Genomic DNA, 23,483 nt, shown 5'->3' with positions numbered 1-23,483 from the left:
CCTCGCATCCGCTCCCTGCACTAGTTTAAGGTGAGGAGGCTGCATTCCCTCGTCCAATACATGTATAACACCCAACAACCATAACCCCCGATCCCCATTTCTCTTATCTAATTCTTATCTAAAATAAAAACACAGACACAGTAGTTATGGCGAAATGTGGAAAGGTCACGATTTTATTACTTAATTGAATTTTGCTACCTTTAAACTATATCTTGCAAAATTCAGCCATAAATCAAACTCAGAATAAACACCAAATAATGCCCTTGCATTAAAAACCAGAATTTTGGGAACCACGCCTAGGGGGGTGTAACAACTACCCCCCCCCTGGCAGGGCAGTTTGGAGAAGGGAGAACCCACGGCATAGTCCCCCCCCTAGATAGACCACCGGATCACCCCTCAGGGCTGGGTATGCCGCGGGATCCTCCCACCTCCCCTTCTGCCCCGCCCACGTGTCGTGCACAAACTTCACCGCTTGCTGCGATTGTATGCTCAATACTATGTTAAAAAACAGCTGCCGTTTTCTATCCTCCAGTCAGCGTAGACCGCCAGGTCACCTGCTGCCCTTCGGTTGCGCTGTGTTCTTCCCCTTATTGAGGAGCACGGGCGGTCTTACTGCGACTCAACCAATTAGTCAATGTCCTGCCCTTAGCCGTGCAAGTACTGCCTTCTCACGTGACCTCTCCGGTTATTGCATCGTGCTCTGCTGCGTCTAGGGTGGGAGGGTGGGAAACAAAGAAAAAAGGTTAGTGACTCCTTCCAGCCATCCACTTCCTTATAACACCTTTACCTCCAGCTCCACCCCTGTCTCTGCTCCTGACCAATGCCTGCTCTCCTTATCTCTGTCTCATCCCCCACACCTGGCACACCTAGATTGCCCTTTGTTCTCTCCCAGCAGCCCCTCCCTTATGACGTTCCCCTCGCATCCGCTCCCTGCACTAGTTTAAGGTGAGGAGGCTGCATTCCCTCGTCCAATACATGTATAACACCCAACAACCATAACCCCCGATCCCCATTTCTCTTATCTAATTCTTATCTAAAATAAAAACACAGACACAGTAGTTATGGCGAAATGTGGAAAGGTCACGATTTTATTACTTAATTGAATTTTGCTACCTTTAAACTATATCTTGCAAAATTCAGCCATAAATCAAACTCAGAATAAACACCAAATAATGCCCTTGCATTAAAAACCAGAATTTTGGGAACCACGCCTAGGGGGGTGTAACAACTACCCCCCCCCTGGCAGGGTAGTTTGGAGAAGGGAGAACCCACGGCATAGTCCCCCCCCTAGATAGACCACCGGATCACCCCTCAGGGCTGGGTATGCCGCGGGATCCTCCCACCTCCCCTTCTGCCCCGCCCACGTGTCGTGCACAAACTTCACCGCTTGCTGCGATTGTATGCTCAATACTATGTTAAAAAACAGCTGCCGTTTTCTATCCTCCAGTCAGCGTAGACCGCCAGGTCACCTGCTGCCCTTCGGTTGCGCTGTGTTCTTCCCCTTATTGAGGAGCACGGGCGGTCTTACTGCGACTCAACCAATTAGTCAACGTCCTGCCCTTAGCCGTGCAAGTACTGCCTTCTCACGTGACCTCTCCGGTTATTGCATCGTGCTCTGCTGCGTCTAGGGTGGGAGGGTGGGAAACAAAGAAAAAAGGTTAGTGACTCCTTCCAGCCATCCACTTCCTTATAACACCTTTACCTCCAGCTCCACCCCTGTCTCTGCTCCTGACCAATGCCTGCTCTCCTTATCTCTGTCTCATCCCCCACACCTGGCACACCTAGATTCCCCTTTGTTCTCTCCCAGCAGCCCCTCCCTTATGACGTTCCCCTCGCATCCGCTCCCTGCACTAGTTTAAGGTGAGGAGGCTGCATTCCCTCGTCCAATACATGTATAACACCCAACAACCATAACCCCCGATCCCCATTTCTCTTATCTAATTCTTATCTAAAATAAAAACACAGACATAGTAGTTATGGCGAAATGTGGAAAGGTCACGATTTTATTACTTAATTGAATTTTGCTACCTTTAAACTATATCTTGCAAAATTCAGCCATAAATCAAACTCAGAATAAACACCAAATAATGCCCTTGCATTAAAAACCAGAATTTTGAGAACCACGCCTAGGGGGGTGTAACAACTACCCCCCCCCCCCCCGGCAGGGCAGTTTGGAGAAGGGAGAACCCACGGCATAGTCCCCCCCCTAGATAGACCACCGGATCACCCCTCAGGGCTGGGTATGCCGCGGGATCCTCCCACCTCCCCTTCTGCCCCGCCCACGTGTCGTGCACAAACTTCACCGCCACCAAAAAGAGCCCCTCTTTCGGCCAACTCTTTCCACCATTCGTGACCTTTCCTTACCTTTACCAACTCTTGGCACATCCCTCTGATGTCCACCAGCAGCTGGCCATTTCCCTCATCCGTTAGATGCACTCCATCCCGTCTGAATAGCTCCTCCTTTCTCGCTGCTATCAGTGGGTGCTCTACCACTCTACCCCCTATTTCCTTCATAACCTTTGCTGCCACCTGGTTCACTTTTCTCCTCGATCTATATCCTGCTTTGCTCGTGCACGAGTTCCGCCAGAATATCCTCGAAACTATATTGGACCATATCGCCCTCACTGATGGCCATGCCACCCTCAACCATCTCATTGTTCCTGCAACTTTCTCTTCTAGCTCTCTAAGTGGGTAAGCGCCTATGTCGTTCCCCCCCCAGATGTATAATTATGGCGTCCGGACACCCCCATCTTCTCCTTGCCAGCTGTATTGTAGGCACTAACTCGTCCCACATCATGCCTCTTTTTCCTACCCATCTAATGCTAACTTCCTTGTGCGACAGTCCCAAATTTACTCCCTGCGCCGATGCTGCTGCCCTAGCCTGTGCCCAATAGACGTAGGAATGCCCTACTATCCACACCCTTAACGCTTTGTCTGTAAAACAAAAAACAATTTAACCGTTAGAACATTTATAATAAGGCCTTACTCCTTTTGCACTCTTATGTAAGATTTGTACGCTGCAGATTTCCATCTCCCTAATTTCTTAATTTGTGCCTCTGAACAACCCCTACCCGCTGCGGCGGTCGCTGCTCCTATTCTGAATGAATGCGGCGCAATGTGTGCCTCTTTCCACCCCAATTTCTTAACCACCCTTTGTAATATGCTTTTAAACTGGAAGATTGTTACATCCGAACCGTCTGCATGCCTCAGAAATGTGCGGCCCCCTTTCCTCCTTGCTATCAGGTATTCTTTAACACAGGCCACCGGACACAGTTTCCCCCCTGTTTTAGCCATATTTAGCCATGCCCCTTTTCCTTCCTTGTCTGTTTTAGATCGTCTTACCAATATTAGCACAGCTTCTTCCCCACATCTGACATCCCCTGTCTCTACACCCCCTTTACCTATTTTTCTGTTTTTTGGTAACAGCTCCCCTATCCTCATTGCTCCGTGAAATGCTACTAAAAAAGCCGTTCTGAAAATAAGCGCCTCGTCCCTGTTTGCACATACCCCTTCTAGTGCCCCTATCATTTTCTGTAATCTAACCTCAGTTATTGGTTCCCTTTTATCCACTTCCTTCTCTTCCCCTCTTCCCCATGCCCTTGCGATTTTCTTTACTATAAACTTCCTGGACCAATCTATTCCCCCGTATAGCTGCGAACAGTATGAAATCCCTGCTAACACTGCGCTCAATCTCCCCTTCTTTACACCTTCTCTCCGCAGCGCCATCAACCATTCTAAAAATCTTCCTTCCTCCCCTCCTTTCGCCTCCTCCCTATGCTTGCACCATTGTCCCCAATATTTCCTGTACACTGCCCATGTGCTTGGTGCCAAGGCTTTTTCGACCAGTTCCTCGATTCCTTCTATCCGCTGCCAATCTGCCAAAGAAGCATAGGGCAACATTCACCTTCCTGTCTGGCATTGGGTGCTAGCTCCCTAAACTCCTTCCACTTAAAACGGGATAGCGCATCAGCAACTACGTTTTTGAACCCCGGAATATGCTTGGCCCTGACACATATATTATGTTTTAAACATTTCAGAACCAAGTACCTTAGGTACTTAACTACTGGCATTGATGATGCTGATAGCTGATTGATGATTTCGACCACCCCCATGTTGTCGGACCAGCATATTATTGTCCTATTCGCTAGCTCCCCGCCCCATAGCTCCATGGCCACCACTATGGGAAATAGTTCCAGCAGCACCAAATTCTTAATCCACCCCATTTCCTTCCAGCTCTCTGGCCATTCTCCTGCGCACCACCTCCCTTGGAAATATGCTCCATAACCCTTTCCCCCTGCCGCGTCCGTGTATAGCTCGAAATCTACCGCGGGCGCCACCTCCTGCCATATGCGCACCCCATTGAATTCCTGCAAAAACTGGTCCCATACTTTCAGGTCGTCCCTCATCTCCTTTGTTACCCTAATCATATGCTCCGGCTTTTTTGCGCCCCTTGTGCTGATTTCCAATCGCCTTTTGAAAATCCTCCCTATTGGTATTACCTTACATGCAAAGTTTAACACCCCCAAAGTTTTCTGCATCTCCCTTAGTGTTACTTTTTTACGCGTTGCCATCCATGCTATCATCTCCCTAGCTTTTTCTACCTTATCCTCGGGTAGTTCACATTGCCCTTTCAGCGAATCTATTGTTATGCCTAGGAAAGCGAGTCTCGCGCAAGGGCCCTCCGTCTTTTTGTCTGCCACCGGGACTCCCATCTCTTCGAACAAACCTATCAGCCCCTTCTTCATGCATTCACACCTGTCAGTGCCCGCCCTCCCTACTACCATGAAATCATCCAGGTAGTGGACTATTGAGTCCCTCTTTTGCCTTGCAACCGCTAACCAGTGCAGAAAAGTGCTAAACTTCTCGAAAAATGAGCATGATATCGAGCACCCCATTGGAAGGCATTTATCCACGTAGAACTGCCCTTCGAATTTGCACCCCATCAGTTTAAAACTATCAGGATTAAGCGGCAGTAGCCGAAAAGCCGATTCAATGTCTATTTTTGCCATCATGGCCCCTCTCCCCGCATTCCTTACCAACTGCACTGCGCTGTCAAACGATTGGTACTGCACCGCTGCCTCTGCTTTATCGATAGCATCATTTACCGACCTACCCTTTGGGTATGATAAGTGATGTATCATGCGATATTTCCCTTCCTCCTTCTTGGGCACCACCCCCAGGGGTGAAATAATTAGCTCTGCTATTCGCTTTTCTGCGAATGGTCCCGCCATCCTCCCACATTCTACCTCCTTCCCTAGCTTCTCCTTCAGTACCCCCGGGAGTTCCGCTGCTGATTTCAGGTTTCTAGCTTTCATCGCACCCGCTACCACCCCTTTTACTGGGACTGTAAAACCTTTACTTAACCCTTCAATTAATACATCTCTATCCTCTATGATAGGGTATGCTTGCAACTCGCGAACCAGTCTATCTATTCTCAGAGGGGTTGGCGCCAATCCCCCCAATTTGTCCTCCACCCGCGTTTCCTTGGCTCCGAAAGGACTGCTTCCCATACCCGAAGTTACCCCCATTCTTTCTGCAGTCTACCCCAGGGTGCGCCCCACCACAGTATCTGCAAATGTGCCTGAACCTGCATGCGCCCCCCCTATCGCACTTTTTCTCATTGTATGCCCAGCACTCTTTGTTTTCAGTTCTCCCGCTCTTATTTGTATTAAACGATGCGCCCCGCACCCCGTGGGGCCCATCCTGTACCCTCATTACCCTGGTGTATAGGTCTAATATCTTTATACCAAAGTCCCTCCTTCCTTTGTCTCCTAATTGCAAGTTACCCTTCCTAAACTCTGTGTCGTAGTCCTTCCACGCAAACCCCCCATATGTCGTGTAACATTCTGCAATGAAATGGATGTACCTCAACATGCCCTTCACTTTCCCCGGGTTGGCAGTTAAAAAACACTCTGCGTATATAAGTATCCCTTTTACCCATTCTATAAATGTTTGCTTCCCCTTCTTCCCTTTACCATCTTCGCCCCTAGATTTAACAGCCGCTGCCTCCCTAGTAATTTCGAATATGTCCACATATTTCCCTTTCTGCGCCCTGGCAATTATCTTTGCTTTTAAATGCGTTGTTAGTGGCATTAACAATGTTCCCGTTACCTCGTCATCCCCGTTAAACACCTCTCCTGTCTCCTCCTGCTCTTGCTCTGTTAGCCCCTTCCTTGCCCCTTTTCCTTGCTTTGCATATATTTTCCTTACTATCTTTAATATCCGCTTCTCCCCTTCCCCTTTTACATTCTCATCTTCCGAGTCAAACTCAGATGAACTATCTGACACATTACTGTTCAAGCACAATAGTTTCTTACCTTGCTTTGCCCCTTGGTCACCGCTTGCTGCACCAGTTGCTGCCACCTGTTTTGCAGCTCCTGTTTCCAGTTCTCTTACTGGGGTTGTTTCTGCTACCACAACATTTTCCCCCGCATTGCTGCTGGGTACTTCCGTTGGCTCCTGCTGCTGTGCTCGTTCCGGTGGGCATACCTCCTTTTCGGTGCTCTGTGGGGATAACATAGAAACATTAGTATTCCTTCCTACTTCCTGTGCTCCCGTTGCTTGTACCATTCTCCCCTCCCTACTGGAGTCAGCCATTCTTACCTCGTCCTGCCCCCTGACCCCCCTCCCTCTTTCTGCCTCCCTCATTTGTCCCTCTCCCATTTCCACCCCTGTTTCCATCTCCCTTATTTCTGCCTCCTCCTCTATTAACCTATAGCTATTCCCCTCCGAGTCTCTGATCACCCTCCTGTCTCCCATACTCCCCCCCATTCCTCTAGCTCTCTTCTGTGGCCTAATGCCATCCTCCCCCCCTCTCCTGAATACCTCTATCCTACTGGGCTCCCCATAGCCCCCCCTCGCTGCCCATGCTCCCCTCTCAGCTCCCTGTCTCCAGTTATTCCCCTGCCCCCAGTTTTCCCATGCTCCCTCCCTCCACTCCCTTGGCCCATTTCTTATCTCCCACAGGTGCTCCCTCGGCCCACCGGGACTGTACGAATCTTCCTCTGTCCCCCATCCCCCCCACCCGTATCCCTGCTGAGATGCTCCCATTGAGAATGGGCCTCTGCCCCACCCGTTACCGCCCGCCGCGTAAGCTCCACCGCCCAATACACCCTGCTCCCAAGATGGCCGCCCCCATTGAGGCATTTCCGCCCCACGCTCGCCGTGTGTGCGCGCGCGTACGTCGCGCCCCATGTGACCACCCCGTAACCTATCGTCACCGGGGCCCCTCCTCGCCACGGTGACGTCAATTGGGCCTGCTCGCTGCGCTACCATTATGGGGCTATGCGGCTCGCTTGCGTTCCTAACGCCGGGAGGAAAATTGTGTGTGCTGCTGCCGCCCCCCTGACCCAGCGGAATGGACATGGCGCTAGATGCGGGACTCCCCCTGAACAACACTGGACTACCCCCGCTACCACCAGGGGATACGCCTGTTCCCTTCGCTGCAACGGAAACGCTGACGAGCGGCCCCGTAACAGCTCCTGCGCTCCCCCTGCATGGGGTGCTAACCCCCCCCTGGCTTACCTGAGCGGCCGACACCGCACCAACCTCCACCGTACCTCCTCCGGATACCACCTCTCCTTGGACTGTCTGCTGTTCCTTCCTGCTTTTTTCCATCCTCTTGATCTTCTTCTGAGCCTGGATCGCCCTGGTCTTCCAGACTGTCTCACCTTCATCCAAGTATCTCCTTGGGATTCTCCTGTTCCTTGCGGTCATCTTGAAAACTTCTTCTCTGAAACAAAGAAAAAAGGTTAGTGACTCCTTCCAGCCATCCACTTCCTTATAACACCTTTACCTCCAGCTCCACCCCTGTCTCTGCTCCTGACCAATGCCTGCTCTCCTTATCTCTGTCTCATCCCCCACACCTGGCACACCTAGATTCCCCTTTGTTCTCTCCCAGCAGCCCCTCCCTTATGACGTTCCCCTCGCATCCGCTCCCTGCACTAGTTTTGCTGCAGTACTAATACACTTCAACAAACCAAAAGTAATACGGATTGTATTTAACTGTTTATGCGCTCCATATCGCCAACCATAAACACAATAATAACTGATAAACAGTATATACTATAATCGTTGTGTTAATGGTGGTCTATTAGCTTAGTGTTACAATTGACTTACTATTTATTTTAGTTTGGATTTAGACTTAGACAAATATATGTCTCTCTGACTTTCTATTATATCTAAACAAACTTAAAGACTAGTCAGTCCATTTTATCTGTAGTCACTGGATATGCTGCTCTCCATGTAAGATCACTTAGAGAGCGGTTCATATTCAGCTACTGTTTGTCTCTGACATTATATAGTGCCTTACCAGCTTAGTTTTTTGGCAACACATCTCATTTATCTACCACTAACTAATGCCACATTACCAATTTAGGAGTAACTATCACTAAGTAGTCTATATATAATTTTGGAGATATAAATAGTATATTCTGGCCATTACCCATTGGCCAGCTATTAACTACCATACATTATATGACTACGAGAGTTATTATGCTATATTGTTAGCACCCATTATTTATACGGCACGCTGAACCAATCCCCCCTATTCGTAGTTTTAATTGTGTGTTTTGTTTGTGTGAGAATTTTTTAACCTTATGTATTAATAAAAGTTACATTTTAATTCAGTTTCTTTCATCTATTTGACCCATTTTCTGTCATAGTATTGACACAGTATCTTTGTGATTTTCATTATTACCTGTGGGTTACCCACCCTTTAGGACTCTGGAGTGCTAATAGTGTATACGTGTTGTGCAGAATCTCCTATTCTCCACAATTTCCACATAATTCAGTTCCTAATTAGTGATGTCGCGAACATAAAAATTTGGGTTCGCGAACGGCGAACGCGAACTTCCACAACTGTTCGCGAACGGGCGAACCGCCATAGACTTCAATAGGCAGGAGAACTTTAAACCCCGCAGGGACTCTTTCTGGCCACAATAGTGATGGAAATGTTGTTTCAAGGGGACTAACACCTGGACTGTGGCATGCCGGAGGGGGATCCATGGCAAAACTCCCATGGAAAATTACATAGTTGATGCAGAGTCTGGTTTTAAGCCATAAAGGGCATAAATCACCTAACATTCCTAAATTGTTTGGAATAACGTGCTTTAAAACATCAGGTATGATGTTGTATCGATCAGGTAGTGTAAGGGTTACGCCCGCTTCACAGTGACAGACCAAACTCCCCGTTTAAAGGGACAGTCTACACCAGAATTTTTATTGTTTTAAAAGATAGATAATCCCTTTATTACCCATTTCCCAGTTTTGCATAACTAACACATTTATAATAATATACTTTTAACCTCTGTGATTATCTTGTATCTAAGCCTCTGCAAACTGCCCCTTTTTTCAGTTCTTTTGACAGACTTGCAGTCTAGCCAATCAGTGCCTGCTCCCAGATAACTTATTTTGCACGAGCACAGTGTTATCTATATGAAATACGTGAACTAACACCCTCTAGTCACTAGTGGTGAAAAACTGTTAAAATGCAATCTGAAAGAGGTGGGCTTCAAGGTCTAAGAAATTAGCATATGAACCTCCTAGGTTAAGCTTTCAACTAAGAATACCAAGAGAACAAAGCAAAATTGGTGATAAAAGTAAATTGGAAAATTGTTTAAAATTACATGCTCTATCTGAATCATGAAAGTTTATTTTGGCCTAGACTGTCCCTTTAACGCACCGCAAACAACCGCAAACAGTCCATTTGCACAACCGCAAACTCCCCATTTGCACAAGGTTGGATACCAAGCTAGCCATGTCCCGTTCCTTGTCCTCACTGATGTCATTGAAGGTCTCTTCCACCACCCAGCCACGTACAACACCAAGGGTCCCCGAAAGGTGACAACAAGCCCCCTGGGACGCCTGCTGTGTTTGGTCTTCCACCTCCTCAAAGCCATCTTCCTCCTCTGACTCCTCTTCTTCAGACTCCTCTCTCTGCGTTGCCTCTCTCTGCATTATTATAAGGTGTGTTAAGTAGTACTATTCCTATCAGTTTAATCCCTGTTACATCCCCTATCAGGGGACGTGTATATGGCATCGATTTTAGGAACCGGGAGATGGAAAAAGATGCTTGGTAGGTCCTCCTACTTCAAATTTGGGGCACTGCGCGTGCAATCTACTGTGCCACCAGATAGGAGTGGTGTGTTAAGTAGTACTATTCTTATCAGTTTAATCCCTGTTACATCCCCTATCAGGGGACATGTATATGACATCGATTTTAGGAACCGGGAGATGGAAAAAGATGCTTGGTCAGTCCTCCTACTTCAAATATGGGACACTGCGCATGCAATCTAATGTGCCACCAGATAGGAATAATACTACTTAACACACCACTCCTATCAGTTTAATCCCTGTTATGTGCCTTTTTTTTTGTTTGGTTTTTGAAGCCACAGTGCAGCACCAGAGGCCAGAAAATTTAGGCATGTACACATACCTGAAAAATTAGTTATTGTTACAGCCGCTGCTGTAGCAGCGGCCAGAAAAAATTGATGTTTGTTTCCCAGGCAGAAAGTGCCCTAAAACATTGCGGCTTGAACCCTAGTTGGTGGCGGATAAGTCACGCAAGTCATCCGGCATTCAGAGATAAAATACAGCAGCGTGTGGACCATTTTTAGCCCAAGGCAGCTCATCTCATCAGGCCTTTTTTAGTCGAATGTATCGCCCACTGTCAGTCCCTTCGGGATCCATCCCTCATTCATCTTAATAAAGGTGAGGTAATCTAGACTTTTTTGACCTAGGCGACTTCTCTTCTCAGTGACAATACCTCCTGCTGCACTGAAGGTCCTTTCTGACAGGACACTTGAAGAGGGGCAGGCCAGAAGTTCTATCGCAAATTGGGATAGCTCAGGCCACAGGTCAAGCCTGCACACCCAGTAGTCAAGGGGTTCATCGCTCCTCAGAGTGTGGATATCTGCAGTTAATGCAAGGTAGTCTGCTACCTGTCGGTCGAGTCGTTCTCTGAGGGTGGACCCCGAAGGGCTGTGGCGATGCGTAGTACTTAAAAAGCTCAAGATCAACAACACGTCTGTAAAGCGTCCTGTCCTTGCCGGCGTGGTTGTGGGAGGAGGAGGATTACTTTCACCTCTTCCCCTGTTAGATTCCCGTTGTGCTGGAACATCACCCTTATACTCTGTGTAAAGCATACTTTTTAATTTATTTTGGAACTGCTGCATCCTTTCCGACTTGCGGTAAATCGGTAACATTTCAGGCACTTTATGCTTATACCGGGGGTCTAGTAGCGTGGACACCCAGTACAGGTCATTTTCCTTCAGCCTTTTTATACGAGGGTCCCTCAACAGGCACAACAGCATGAAAGACCCCATTTGCACAAGGTTGGATGCCGAGCTACTCATGTCCCGTTCCTCATCCTCAGTGATCTCACTGAAGGTATCTTCTTCCCCCCAGCCACGTACAACACCACGGGTACCAGATAGGTGACAACGAGCACCCTGGGATGCCTGTTGTGGTTGGTCTTCCTCCTCCTCCTCAAAGCCACATTCCTCCTCTGACTCCTCTTCCTCACAATCCTCTTCCAGCATTGCCGCAGGTCCAGCAAGCAATGCTGATAAGGCTGTTTCTGGTGGTGATGGTGACCACAACTCTTCCTCTTCACGCTCTTCTATGGCCTGATCCAGCACTCTTCGCAGGGCACGCTCCAGGAAGAAAACAAATAGTATGATGTCGCTGATGGTGCCTTCGGTGCGACTGACTAGGTTTGTCACCTCCTCAAAAGGATGCATGAGCCTACAGGCATTGCGCATGAGCGTCCAATAACGTGGAAAAAAATTCCCAGCTCCGCAGAGGCTGTCCTAGCACCCCGGTCATACAAATAGTCGTTAATGGCTTTTTCTTGTTGGATCAGGCGGTCGAACATTAGGAGTGTTGAATTCCAACGTGTCGGGCTGTCGCAAATCAAGCGCCTCACTGGCATGTTGTTTCGCCGCTCGATATCTGAAAAGTGCGCCATGGCCGTGTAGGAATGCCTGAAATGGCCACACACCTTCCTGGCCTGCTTCAGGACGTCCTGTAAGCCTGGGTACTTATGCACAAAGCGTTGTACGATCAGATTACACACATGTGCCATGCACGGCACATGTGTCAACTTGCCCAATTTCAATGCCGCCACCAAATTACTTCCGTTGTCAGAAACCACTTTGCCCATCTCCAGTTGGTGCGGAGTCAGCCACTGATCCACCTGTGCGTTCAGGTCGGACAGGAGTGCTGGTCTGGTGTGACTCTCTGCTTTCAGGCAAGTCAACCCCAAGACAGCGTGACACTGCCGTATCCGGGATGTGGAATAGTACCTGGGGAGCTGGGGGGGTGCCGTTGATGTGGATCAAGATGCAGCAGCAAAAGAGGACTCAGCCGAGGAGGTTATGGAAGAGGATGGAGTAGGAGGAGTAGAGGAGGTGGCATCAGGCCTGCCTGCAAGTCGTGGCGGTGTCACCAACTCCTCTGCAGAGCCACGCATTCCATGCTTGGCAGTCGTCAGCAGGTTTACCCAATGCGCAGTGTAGGTGACATACCTGCCCTGACCATGCTTTGCAGACCAGGTATCAGTGGTCAGATGGACCCTTGCCCCAACACTGTGTGCCAGACATGCGATTACTTCCTTTTGCACAATCGAGTACAGGTTGGCTTCTGTGCAAAGAAATTTCGGGTACCTTCCACTGCGGTGTCCCAATAGCTACAAATTTTTTGAATGCCTCAGACTCCACCAGCTTGTATGGTAAAAGCTGGCGGGCTAAGAGTTCAGTCAAGCCAGCTGTCAGATGCCGGGCAAGGCAGTGACTTTGTGACATTGGCTTCTTACGCTCAAACATGTCCTTGACAGACACCTGACTGTGGGCAGATGAGCAGGAACTGTTTAAGGCGAGACACGGAGTGGCGGATGGTTGAGAGGGGGCAAGGAGGACAGCAGTGGTTGACGTGGCTGAAGATGCTGGACCAGGAGGAGGATGGCGGCTTTGAGTTTGTGTGCTGCTTGTACTCATGTGTTGATCCCATAGGCGTTTGTGATGTGCGATCATGTGCCTTCGCAAAGCAGTTATACCTAGGTGGGTGTTGGACTTCCCACGACTCAGTTTCTTTTGGCACAGGTTGCAAATGGCATCGGTGTTGTCAGAGGCAGACACACACAAAAAATGCCACACTGCTGAGCTCTGCAATGACGGCATTCTGGTGGTGGCAACAGCATGCGTTGATTGGCGTGCTGTCTGGCTGACCCCGGGTGCCGATGCATGCTGTCTGACTGTGCCACTAGCTCCTTGCAACGACCTCCCCCTCCTTCCAACTTGTCTCCTCCTCCTCTCTGTCTCCCCATCTGAACTTTCCCCCTCTTCTTCTTCTCTTCTAGCGGGCACCCACGTGACATCCACGGACGCATCGTCATCATCAACCGCTTCACTTGTATCTGACAACTCAACAAAGGAAGCAGAAGTGGGTACAACATCATCATCATCACACCGTACGTCCATGTGTGTAATGCTGCCTGACTGAGACATATCCCTGTTATCTACATCCTCTGGCAATAATGGTTGCGCATCACTATCACTCATTTCTTCCGACTGATGTGTAAATAACTCCTCTGACAGATCAAGTGAAGCGGCTGTGGTGCTAGTGTTGGTGGTGGCGGCAGGCGGGCGAGTGGTAACTTGAGAGGTGCCCGAAGCTAAGCTGGAGGAGGATGGTGCGTCAAGGTTCCGAGCGGAAGCTGTAGAAGATTGGGTGTCCTGTGTTAGCCAGTCAACTATGTCCTCAGAAATGTTCGAGTTCGGGGTACGTGGCCTCTGAACACTGGGCATTATTCTAGGGCCAAAGGGAATCAGCACCATGAACACGACGGCCCCTGCGGGGTGGCCTGCCTCTGCCTGTCATTTTTTTTTCGATTAGTGGTACTATGCGTTCAAGCTACTGTGACAACAGATATGAGTGGCATTGTGCACTGACAGAAGTTGGCAGAGTAGACGCTGTAGGCCTGACACACATGCTTGCAGACAACTAACTGCTATTAAATCTATTACAGTCAAAATTGTATTTTTTTTTTTAAATCTACACTACTGTTACACCAGATATGAGTTGCACTGGGGTGACACTGTGCCCTGGCAGGCAGGCACTGAAACGCACACGTGTGAAGGAAACTTACTGCTATTATTTAACACAGTCAAAAAAGTGTTTTTTTTTTTTTTAAATCTACACTACTGTTACACTAGATATGAGTTGCACTGGGGTGACACTGTGCCCTGGCAGGCAGGCACTGAAACGCACACGTGTGAAGTAAACTGACTGCTATTATTTAACACAGTCAAAAAAGTGTTTTTTTTTTGTTTTTTTTTAAATCTACACTACTGTTACACCAGATATGAGTTGCACTGGGGTGACACTGTGCCCTGGCAGGCAAGACAGGCAGGCAGGCAGGCACTGAAACGCACACGTGTGAAGGAAACTTACTGCTATTATTTAACACAGTCAAAAAAGTGTTGTTTTTTTAAAATCTACACTACTGTTACACCAGATATGAGTTGCAGTGGGGTGACACTGTGCCCTGGCAGGCAGGCACTGAAACTCACACGTGTGAAGGAAACTGACTGCTATTATTTAACACAGTCAAAAAAGTGTTGTTTTTTTTAAATCTACACTACTGTTACACCAGATATGAGTCGCACTGGGGTGACACTGTGCCCTGGCAGGCATATACTGAAATTCAGTGCCTGCCTGCCAGGGCACAGTGTCACCCCTACTGTTACACCAGATATGAGTGGCACTGGGGTGACACTGTGCCCTGGCAGGCAGGCACTGAAACGCACACGTGTGAAGGAAACGGACTGCTATTATTTAACACAGTCAAAAAAGTGTTGTTTTTTTTTAAATGTACACTACTGTTACACCAGATATGAGTGGTGGCACTAGGCAAGTGGGCACAGTATACGCTGTGAGCCTAACACACACGCTGGCAGGCAGGCAACTGCAATTAGATTACACAGGAAAAAAAAAAAAAAAGCAGACTGATGTTCTAGCCCTAAAAAGGGCTTTTTGGGGTGCTGTCCTTACAGCAGAGATCAGATGAGTCCTTCAGGACTGTAGTGGACACCGAATACACTAGCCTAGCTATCGATTTCCCTATTAAATCAGCAGCAGCTACACTGTCCCTCCTCTCACTAAGAATGCAGCTTCCGAATGAATCTAAAATGGATGCTGTCCAGGAGGTAGGAGGGACTGGGAGGGAGGGTCTGCTGCTGATTGGCTGGAATGTGTCTGCTGACTGTGAGGTACAGGGTCAAAGTATTACTCAATGATGATGAATAGGGGGCGGATCGAACATCGCATATGTTCGCCCGCCGCGGCGAACGCGAGCATGCTATGTTCGCCGGGAACTATTCGCCGGCGAACTATTCGCGACATCGCTATTCCTAATATACACAGCACCTACCCTGGAACTTTGGTCAATAATACCTAAGTATCCTTTCACTGGGCAGTAGTCCATATTTACTTATGTGTAGTGCCGTTGGATCCTCTCTTTTTTCGCTTGACTGTGTAATAAACACTACTCTTTTTGGCTGTTTGGGAAGGTGAACTAGAAAGGTTTTTAGCTCACAGGTGAAAATGATTTTATTATTGCTCTGTTGCTTGCATGTGTTTAACCTGTTTACTACCAGGACTTCCGGAGAAAAACTTGCTCAAAATTCCAGATCACTTTTAGCATTTTTGTTATCACTCCATTTAAACAGAAATAAAGCCTTGGTTATTTTATTTACCTGTCAAAACTATATATATATATATATATATATATATATATATATATATATATATATATATATTTTTTTTTTTTTTTTTTAAGTAGAGAACCCAAGGTATTGATCTATTCCCATTTTTGGTATATTTTATGTCACCATTTCACCCCCAAATGTGATCAAATAAAAACAAAATCGTTATTTTTTGCACAAAATTTGTGTTTCTCACTGAAATTATTTACATACTGCTTGTGCAATCATGGCACAAATGGTTGTAAAAGCTTCTCTGAAATCCCCTTTGTTCAGAAATAGCAGACATACATGGCTTTGCTATTGCTTTTTGGTAATTAGAAGGCCAATAATTGCAGCTGCGCACCACACTTCTAGTATTACCGACAGTAAAGGGGTTAATTAGGTAGATTGTAAGGTTAATTTTAGCTTTATTGTAGAGCTTACCCTCCCACCTGACACTTCCCACACCCTGTTTTCTACCTCATCCCTCCCAAACAGCTCTCTTCCCTCGCCCAATCATCTTAAGTACTGGCAGACAGTCTGCCAATATAAAAAATGAAGGCTTTTTTGTTTTTTTTATAATTTTTTCCCCCCTGCAGGGCAGGATCCCCCTTTAACCTCTAACTTCCCTGATCCCTCCCAAACAGCTCTCTAACCCTGCCCCCTATGACTATATCCACCCATTTAGGTACTGGCAGCTATAAAACTTTTTATTTATTTATTTATTATTTTCTGTATTGTAGTGGCCCCCCTCCTATGATCATTATATAGGGCTCCCACATCCCCGAAACCTTTTTTTCTGTAGTGTAGCTGCCCCATCCTTCCTTTATTATCTTTTCCTGTAGCGTAGAGCCCTCCCACTCCCTCCCCCCTCTGCTGCTGGGTCACCCACCCGCCATGACCCACACCTCCTGCCGGCATTAGAAACGATCATTACAGACGGTGACACACACAGTGTCCTCATATGGAACTGGAGCACCAGTCGCGCTCCGGCTCCATATGCAGCAGATGCCTGAAGTTTAAGGAACTCCAGCTCTCGGCTGTAACTTAACTCCAGCTCTTCTCCAACCGGCTATCGACTACTACACTACAGTTTGTATCCTACAGCTGAATACACCGTCTGCTATATATTTAGAGTTTGTGTTTCCAGCAGGCAAGCGGACAAAATATAGTTTTTCTATTACATGACACAGTGTGTACTTTTTATATTTACATTTATAAATACTAGAGTCATAGAATAATAGCACTGAGGACATTATTATACCCTATCACTCACTAATCAAGCACAAGGGGCTGTGAACAATGCAGCTATATACTAACCTATGGTAAACACAGCTCACAGGCCCACACTATCTTTAGGCAGCAGGCCCCTATAAGAAACAAAGTGAGTAACAGATATTCAAAAAAGTTTATACTCCATTGCAGTACCGACATAAGCATTGAAGGTCACAGTAACAAAGATACCATCAATGTTGGGATAAAGCTTTTATCTTACCTCATTATAGATTGAGGTTTATTAATGTAAGCATAATACCATTTGTACATAATACATTTTACCTTATGACATACAGTATTACGCTATGTGTGTTTTCCTTTTCTTTTCCTGCATAACTTGGAGAACCATCTGAGGGAATAAAGATTCTCACCAACATATGAAAGAACAACAGAGAGTCCAGGATTACCATTGATTTCACAGGTTCCTGCCAAACCAAGGCAACAAGTGGTCTAGGAAATCCAAAGGTCACTACGCAGGGTTTAAAAGATACAATCATCTTTAACCATGCAGAGCAGATACCTTACCTCATATGATTGAGGTCTAAGTTGGTAAGCAGGAATTCTTTACTTCATTATACTACACCAAGAAGTCTTCTACAAAAGAAATCCAATTTAACAGCTCATGTTTACTATCTAAAAACGTTTAAGAAAATCTGTTTATTTATTGGAAAGACTGAGTTTAGCAGAGCGCCTTTTCACCTCTATTGATTGCTCTTCTCAGAATAACTTTAACAGTGACAGGGGTACACTGTGTCAATATTAAGGCAGCATGCTATCTTATACTTATTGGGATACAATTCCCTATGTTTTTGTATATACCACGTATCTATAGTCCAACCCGGTATTATAACACACCCACAAAACACAATAAGGATTCTCTTTCATACTAAATATACTAACACTTTAAGGTACACATTACAAACTTACACAAAGAGTGGTACATAAAATATCACTACTAAGGTTTTAGCGCTGGTGATCTTTCTTGATTCTCATATATATATATACTGTATATATATATATATATATATATGCATACACACACACGTCAGATTGGGTGAAGGGGTGACCCCTGCAGATGGGTTAAACCCATAGTTAAAGTCAACCCTAAAAGCAGTAATGCACTGCTGGGACTTAGCAGAACACATCTGGTTATCCAATGACAAAAAGCAAACGTTTGAAGCCAACAACCACCAGTTATCCCTCAGTAGTGCACTGCTGCTGAGTCTATCTAGGTATGTTTCAGTAAAGGATAACAAGAGAATGAAGTATATTGCATACCTGCAAACATTTTCTGGATGCTTTCTGGGATGGGGGAGGATACAAATAAAAATAAACATTCTACATATACTTATAACAGGCCATCAAAAAGGCCTAGAGACAGACATGATCCCTTTTTATAAAGTTTGTAGGCCCTATGTAAGTTTATATAGCCAGGTGATCAGTGTAGTGATAGTGAGCACCTGGTGTGAATAAATGGGCATTTTTTTGAGTAGATAGTCATGAGAGCCCTTATGTCCACATCGAAGTTATATAACTGTACTCAGGTACTAATTTATTTAAAGATAACCCCTTCTTCTTTTAACTATAGAATTTAGAAAAAAGAAACACACGTAATTGTTTATAACCTTTTTTGTTACAATTTTCATTGTGGAGTTCTCACATAATGATACCACATACATACAATAATGACATAGTGTTCTGGGTCTGCACAAAAAACAATATACAAGATGTGTGGATTTGTCACTGAAAATGACCTACAGTGGGACTTAAAATGGATGATAACATAGTAACATAGTAGATGAGGTTGAAAAAAGACCGAAGTCCATCGAGTTTAACCTATACAAATCTAATATACAGTACTTAAAGGGACAATCAAGTAAAAAAAAAAAACTTTCATGATTCAAATAGGGCATTTAGTTTTAAACAACTTTCCAATTTACTTCTTTTACCAATTTTGCTTTGTTTGGTATTCTTAGTTGAAAGCTAAACCTAGGAGGTTCATATGCTAATTTCTTAGACCTTGAAGGCCGCCTCTAATCTAAATGCGTTTTGATAGTTTTTCACCACTAGAGGGCATTCGTTCATGTGTTTCATATAGATAACATTGAGCTCATGCACGTGAATTTACCATGGAGTCAGCTCTGATTGGCTAAAATGCAAGTCTTTCAAAAGAACTGAAATAAGGGGGCAGTCTGCTGAGGCTTAAATAGAAGGTAATTACAGAGGTAAAATGTGTATAATTATAACTGTGTTGGTTATGCAAAACTGAGGAATTGGTAATTAAGGGATTATCTATCTTTTAAAACAAACAAAAAATTCAAGTGTTGACTGTCCCTTTAAAAAAAAAAAAAAAAAAAAGCTTCAGTTGAGTTTAATATAATCCCACTAAAAGGTGACCCATTTAATACAAGCAATCATATCCATGAATTTTGTTTCTAGCCAGAAATGTATCCAAACAATTTTTAAATGTATCTAGGGTATTGGCATTCACTACCTCCTTTGTTAATGAGTTCCACAATTTTATTGCTCTTACAGTGAAAAAATGTTTCCGTTGCAGGAGATTAAATCTCCTTTCCTCCAACCTTAAATTGTGACCTCTTGTCACAATCAATTTTCTTGGAATAAACAGAGCTTCTGCCATCTCTGTACAGGGAGTGCAGAATTATTAGGCAAGTTGTATTTTTGAGGATTCATTTTATTATTGAACAACAACCATGTTCTCAATGAACCCAAAAAACTCATTAATATCAAAGCTGAATAGTTTTGGAAGTAGTTTTTAGTTTGTTTTTAGTTATAGCTATTTTAGGGGGATATCTGTGTGTGCAGGTGACTATTACTGTGCATAATTATTAGGCAACTTAACAAAAAACAAATATATACCCATTTCAATTATTTATTTTTACCAGTAAAACCAATATAACATCTCAACATTCACAAATATACATTTCTGACATTCAAAAACAAAACAAAAACAAATCAGTGACAATATAGCCACCTTTCTTTGCAAGGACACTCAAAAGCCTGCCATCCATGGATTCTGTCAGTGTTTTGATCTGTTCACCATCAACATTGCGTGCAGCAGCAACCACAGCCTCCCAGACACTGTTCAGAGAGGTGTACTGTTTTCCCTCCTTGTAAATCTCACATTTGATGATGGACCACAGGTTCTCAATGGGGTTCAGATCAGGTGAACAAGGAGGCCATGTCATTAGATTTTCTTCTTTTATACCCTTTCTCGCCAGCCACACTGTGGAGTACTTGGACGCGTGTGATGGAGCATTGTCCTGCATGAAAATCATGTTTTTCTTGAAGGATGCAGACTTCTTCCTGTACCACTGCTTGAAGAAGGTGTCTTCCAGAAACTGGCAGTAGGACTGGGAGTTGAGCTTGACTCCATCCTCAACCCGAAAAGGCCCCACAAGCTCATCTTTGATGATACCAGCCCAAACCAGTACTCTACCTCCACCTTGCTGGCGTCTGAGTCGGACTGGAGCTCTCTGCCCTTTACCAATCCAGCCACGGGCCCATCCATCTGGCCCATCAAGACTCACTCTCATTTCATCAGTCCATAAAACCTTAGAAAAATCAGTCTTGAGATATTTCTTGGCCCAGTCTTGACGTTTCAGCTTGTGTGTCTTGTTCAGTGGTGGTCGTCTTTCAGCCTTTCTTACCTTGGCCATGTCTCTGAGTATTGCACACCTTGTGCTTTTGGGCACTCCAGTGATGTTGCAGCTCTGAAATATGGCCAAACTGGTGGCAAGTGGCATCTTGGCAGCTGCACGCTTGACTTTTCTCAGTTCATGGGCAGTTATTTTGCGCCTTGGTTTTTCCACACGCTTCTTGCGACCCTGTTGACTATTTTGAATGAAACGCTTGATTGTTCGATGATCACGCTTCAGAAGCTTTGCAATTTTAAGAGTGCTGCATCCCTCTGCAAGATATCTCACTATTTTTGACTTTTCTGAGCCTGTCAAGTCCTTCTTTTGACCCATTTTGCCAAAGGAAAGGAAGTTGCCTAATAATTATGCACACCTGATATAGGGTGTTGATGTCATTAGACCACACCCCTTCTCATTACAGAGATTCACATCACCTAATATGCTTAATTGGTAGCAGGCTTTCGAGCCTATACAGCTTGGAGTAAGACAACATGCATAAAGAGGATGATGTGGTCAAAATACTCATTTGCCTAATAATTCTGCACACAGTGTATATGGGCCTTGAATATATTTATATAAAGTAATCATGTCACTTCTCCAGCGCCTTTTTTCTAGGGAAAACAGACCCATTTTGGCTAGCCTCTCCTCATAGCTTAAATTCTCTTTTCCTCTTATTAGCTTTGCGGCTCTTCTCTGAAATTTTTCTAGTTCTGCAATATCTTTTTTTGCGATCGGTCCCCAGAACTGCACGTTATACTTAAGGTGAGGTCTTACCAGGGATTTATATAGTGACAGAATTATGCTTTCCTCCCTTGAGTCAATGCCTCTTTTAATATATGCTAGTATCTTATTAGCCTTTGAAGCCGCTGCCCTGCATTGTGCATCCATCTTTAGCTAAAGTCGTAATAACATTCATGATTTAGACAGAGCATCCAGTTCCCATTTACTTCTATTATTTATTTTGCTTCCTTCTCTTTGCTGAATGTTTATCTAGGTAAACTCAGGAGACGCATCTAAAAACTCCAAAACAGTCCAGCACAGGGGTGGAAATGTCTAAGCAGTTAAAGGATTAATGTCCCTTTAATTTGAATGGACCTGTTTGGAAAACATTGATACCTTATTCATTACGTCTGTATTAGCTCAGAATTTTATACAAGTATACTCCGGGTCAAGCCATAGCAGACACCTTTTTACAGCCAGCAGTGTCTCCAGCGCTTTCCAAAGAAGAAAGGAATTTGTTTTCAAAGGAGGTGAACAAGTAAAGCTTAATAATTATCCTTTAAAGACTTGCTTACTAGAACGTTCCTTTAAAATGCCATGCTTATAATGTACTGCCTGAATGTCACTTCGAAGAGGTGGATCACAGCCAATCTCTTCACTATAATTTAATAGAAAATTACACATCCTATATAATAAAAGGCCAAGTATGTTTGTCCGACGCAGTCATGCGCAGTAGAGACTGTGTGAGACAAACATACCTGGCCTTAACCCCTTAACGACCAGCGCCGATGCGCAGTAGAGACTGCGCGAGGACGGCGCTGATCGTTAAGCCCTTAGGGACCTAGCCTCTCTCTGCTACGATTTTGCTAAAAGTAGCAAGATTTCGCTATTTCTGCATGCCCAACGAGTGAGGCAGTGCAGAAATAGTCTTGCAGAGGTACCGAAGCAGATAGGCACACTCTGTGTCCCTCTCTGCATCGGGCAGCGGTGGTGCCGATCATTGGTGGCGTGGGAGGGTTAGGAGGGAGGCAGGTGGGCAGCCCATCGCTGGAGGGGCGGGAACAGTTGTGACCGCTACACTACAGAAAAAAATGTATGCTAAGAGCGGCAGGGAGGTGGAAGGAGGGAGGAGGGAGAAGGAGGTACAGGGTGATCCTAAAGTGGAGTGGGGGAATAAAGGCTAGGGAAAGGATCTTGCTAGGGGGACATTTTGGCCCATGTACACAGGCTTTAACACTAGTCAGATATTAATTCACAAAACCTGCATTGTTAGTCACAAACATTATAAAATTTTGCAATAAGTATGAATAAAAAAACAAACAACACAAACAAAAAAAATAAAATACGACAGGCTGCCAGATCATCTGTTCATATGATACAATTTCTACTAAAGTTAGCACCTGAAAAACAGGGTTTATACACAACACATTGGGATACAAACTATAAAATATATAGTTATAGATGCACAATATTATATATGGTTTAACAGTTTTCCTAAATTATGTTTTATAGTCCTGTAGCTAATAACTTAGCCATGTGGCCCCCTAAGTCACAACATTGGACATATCCGTTCCGGTTTATTTATTTTTCTTGGCTAATGCTTATATAATATTTAACCGCTTGGCTGCCAAAAAAAAAATCTTATAACAATAAAATGTTGGTTATGTTCCTTTATATTAGCAGGTGCAGAAAACAATTAAACAAAGAGTGAAACAAAACATAAAGGAAAAACACAGGGAACATGCAAAACAAACCAACACAAGCCTTGCATTGATCTGAAAACAACAAATGTCTCTATACAAACTGTTTTCTTTGCAGCTGTTTTAGAACATAGTGCCAAAATATAGAATTGTATAAGGTAACAGCAGTCTCTAGTGGTCAATATGGAAACTGCATCTGAAATATGTCATGTTTACTTCAAAAGAGTAATCTAAATCAGGGGTTTTCAAAGTCTCAGGTGTTTGGCCTCCCCTACTGCAAAATATACAAGACAGAGCCCCCTGCCCCCATAATAGATGTTACTTTACTGTTTCTCTTTAAAGAAAATTGTAATATTTATTTTTAGTTTTAATCTGGGCAATTTTAA

The 23,483-nt window shown here is 45.0% G+C and overlaps 2 protein-coding genes across 5 annotated transcripts in view; both read right to left on the bottom strand.

The window, feature by feature from the left end:
- Window positions 1-144: 144 nt before the first annotated feature.
- Window positions 145-6,652, bottom strand: LOC128660298 (uncharacterized). 2 transcript variants are annotated; one of them, XM_053714079.1, is made up of 4 exons: window positions 6,318-6,652; window positions 2,365-3,875; window positions 1,470-1,624; window positions 145-709 (listed from the first exon to the last, which is right to left on the bottom strand). In XM_053714079.1, exons 1-2 carry the CDS (start codon window positions 6,646-6,648, stop codon window positions 2,983-2,985), a joined length of 1,224 nt encoding a protein of 407 aa, XP_053570054.1. In that variant the 5' UTR covers window positions 6,649-6,652; the 3' UTR covers window positions 145-709; window positions 1,470-1,624; window positions 2,365-2,982. The 2 variants fall into 2 exon arrangements, with proteins under 2 accessions (XP_053570054.1, XP_053570053.1); XM_053714078.1 differs by lacking the exon at window positions 145-709 and having other exon boundaries at window positions 1,328-1,624; window positions 2,365-6,652.
- Window positions 6,653-7,119: 467 nt separating this feature from the next.
- ASB4 (ankyrin repeat and SOCS box containing 4) overlaps window positions 7,120-23,483 on the bottom strand; it is a 77,639-nt gene continuing 61,275 nt past the window's right edge. Inside the window, exons 5-6 of one of the 3 annotated variants that reach the window (XM_053714076.1) lie at window positions 17,064-17,113; window positions 7,120-7,732 (exon numbers count right to left, since the gene is read on the bottom strand). In XM_053714076.1, the coding sequence (XP_053570051.1) occupies window positions 17,099-17,113 (15 nt within the window). In that variant the 3' untranslated portion in view covers window positions 7,120-7,732; window positions 17,064-17,098. The remainder of the gene's footprint in view (window positions 7,733-17,063; window positions 17,114-23,483) is intronic. The other 2 variants (XM_053714077.1, XM_053714074.1) reach the window with 2 other exon arrangements.

The sequence above is a fragment of the Bombina bombina genome, chromosome 5 (genome assembly GCF_027579735.1).
Source record: "Bombina bombina isolate aBomBom1 chromosome 5, aBomBom1.pri, whole genome shotgun sequence".
NCBI lineage: Eukaryota > Metazoa > Chordata > Amphibia > Anura > Bombinatoridae > Bombina > Bombina bombina.
Note: the sequence above shows the minus strand (reverse complement) of the source record. Positions and strands in the feature narration are given on the sequence as shown.

What these genes read in the sequence shown, in the direction of transcription:
- LOC128660298 (XM_053714078.1), bottom strand. Translation starts at nt 5,528, where the DNA reads ATGGGGGTAACTTCGGGTATGGGAAGCAGTCCTTTCGGAGCCAAGGAA.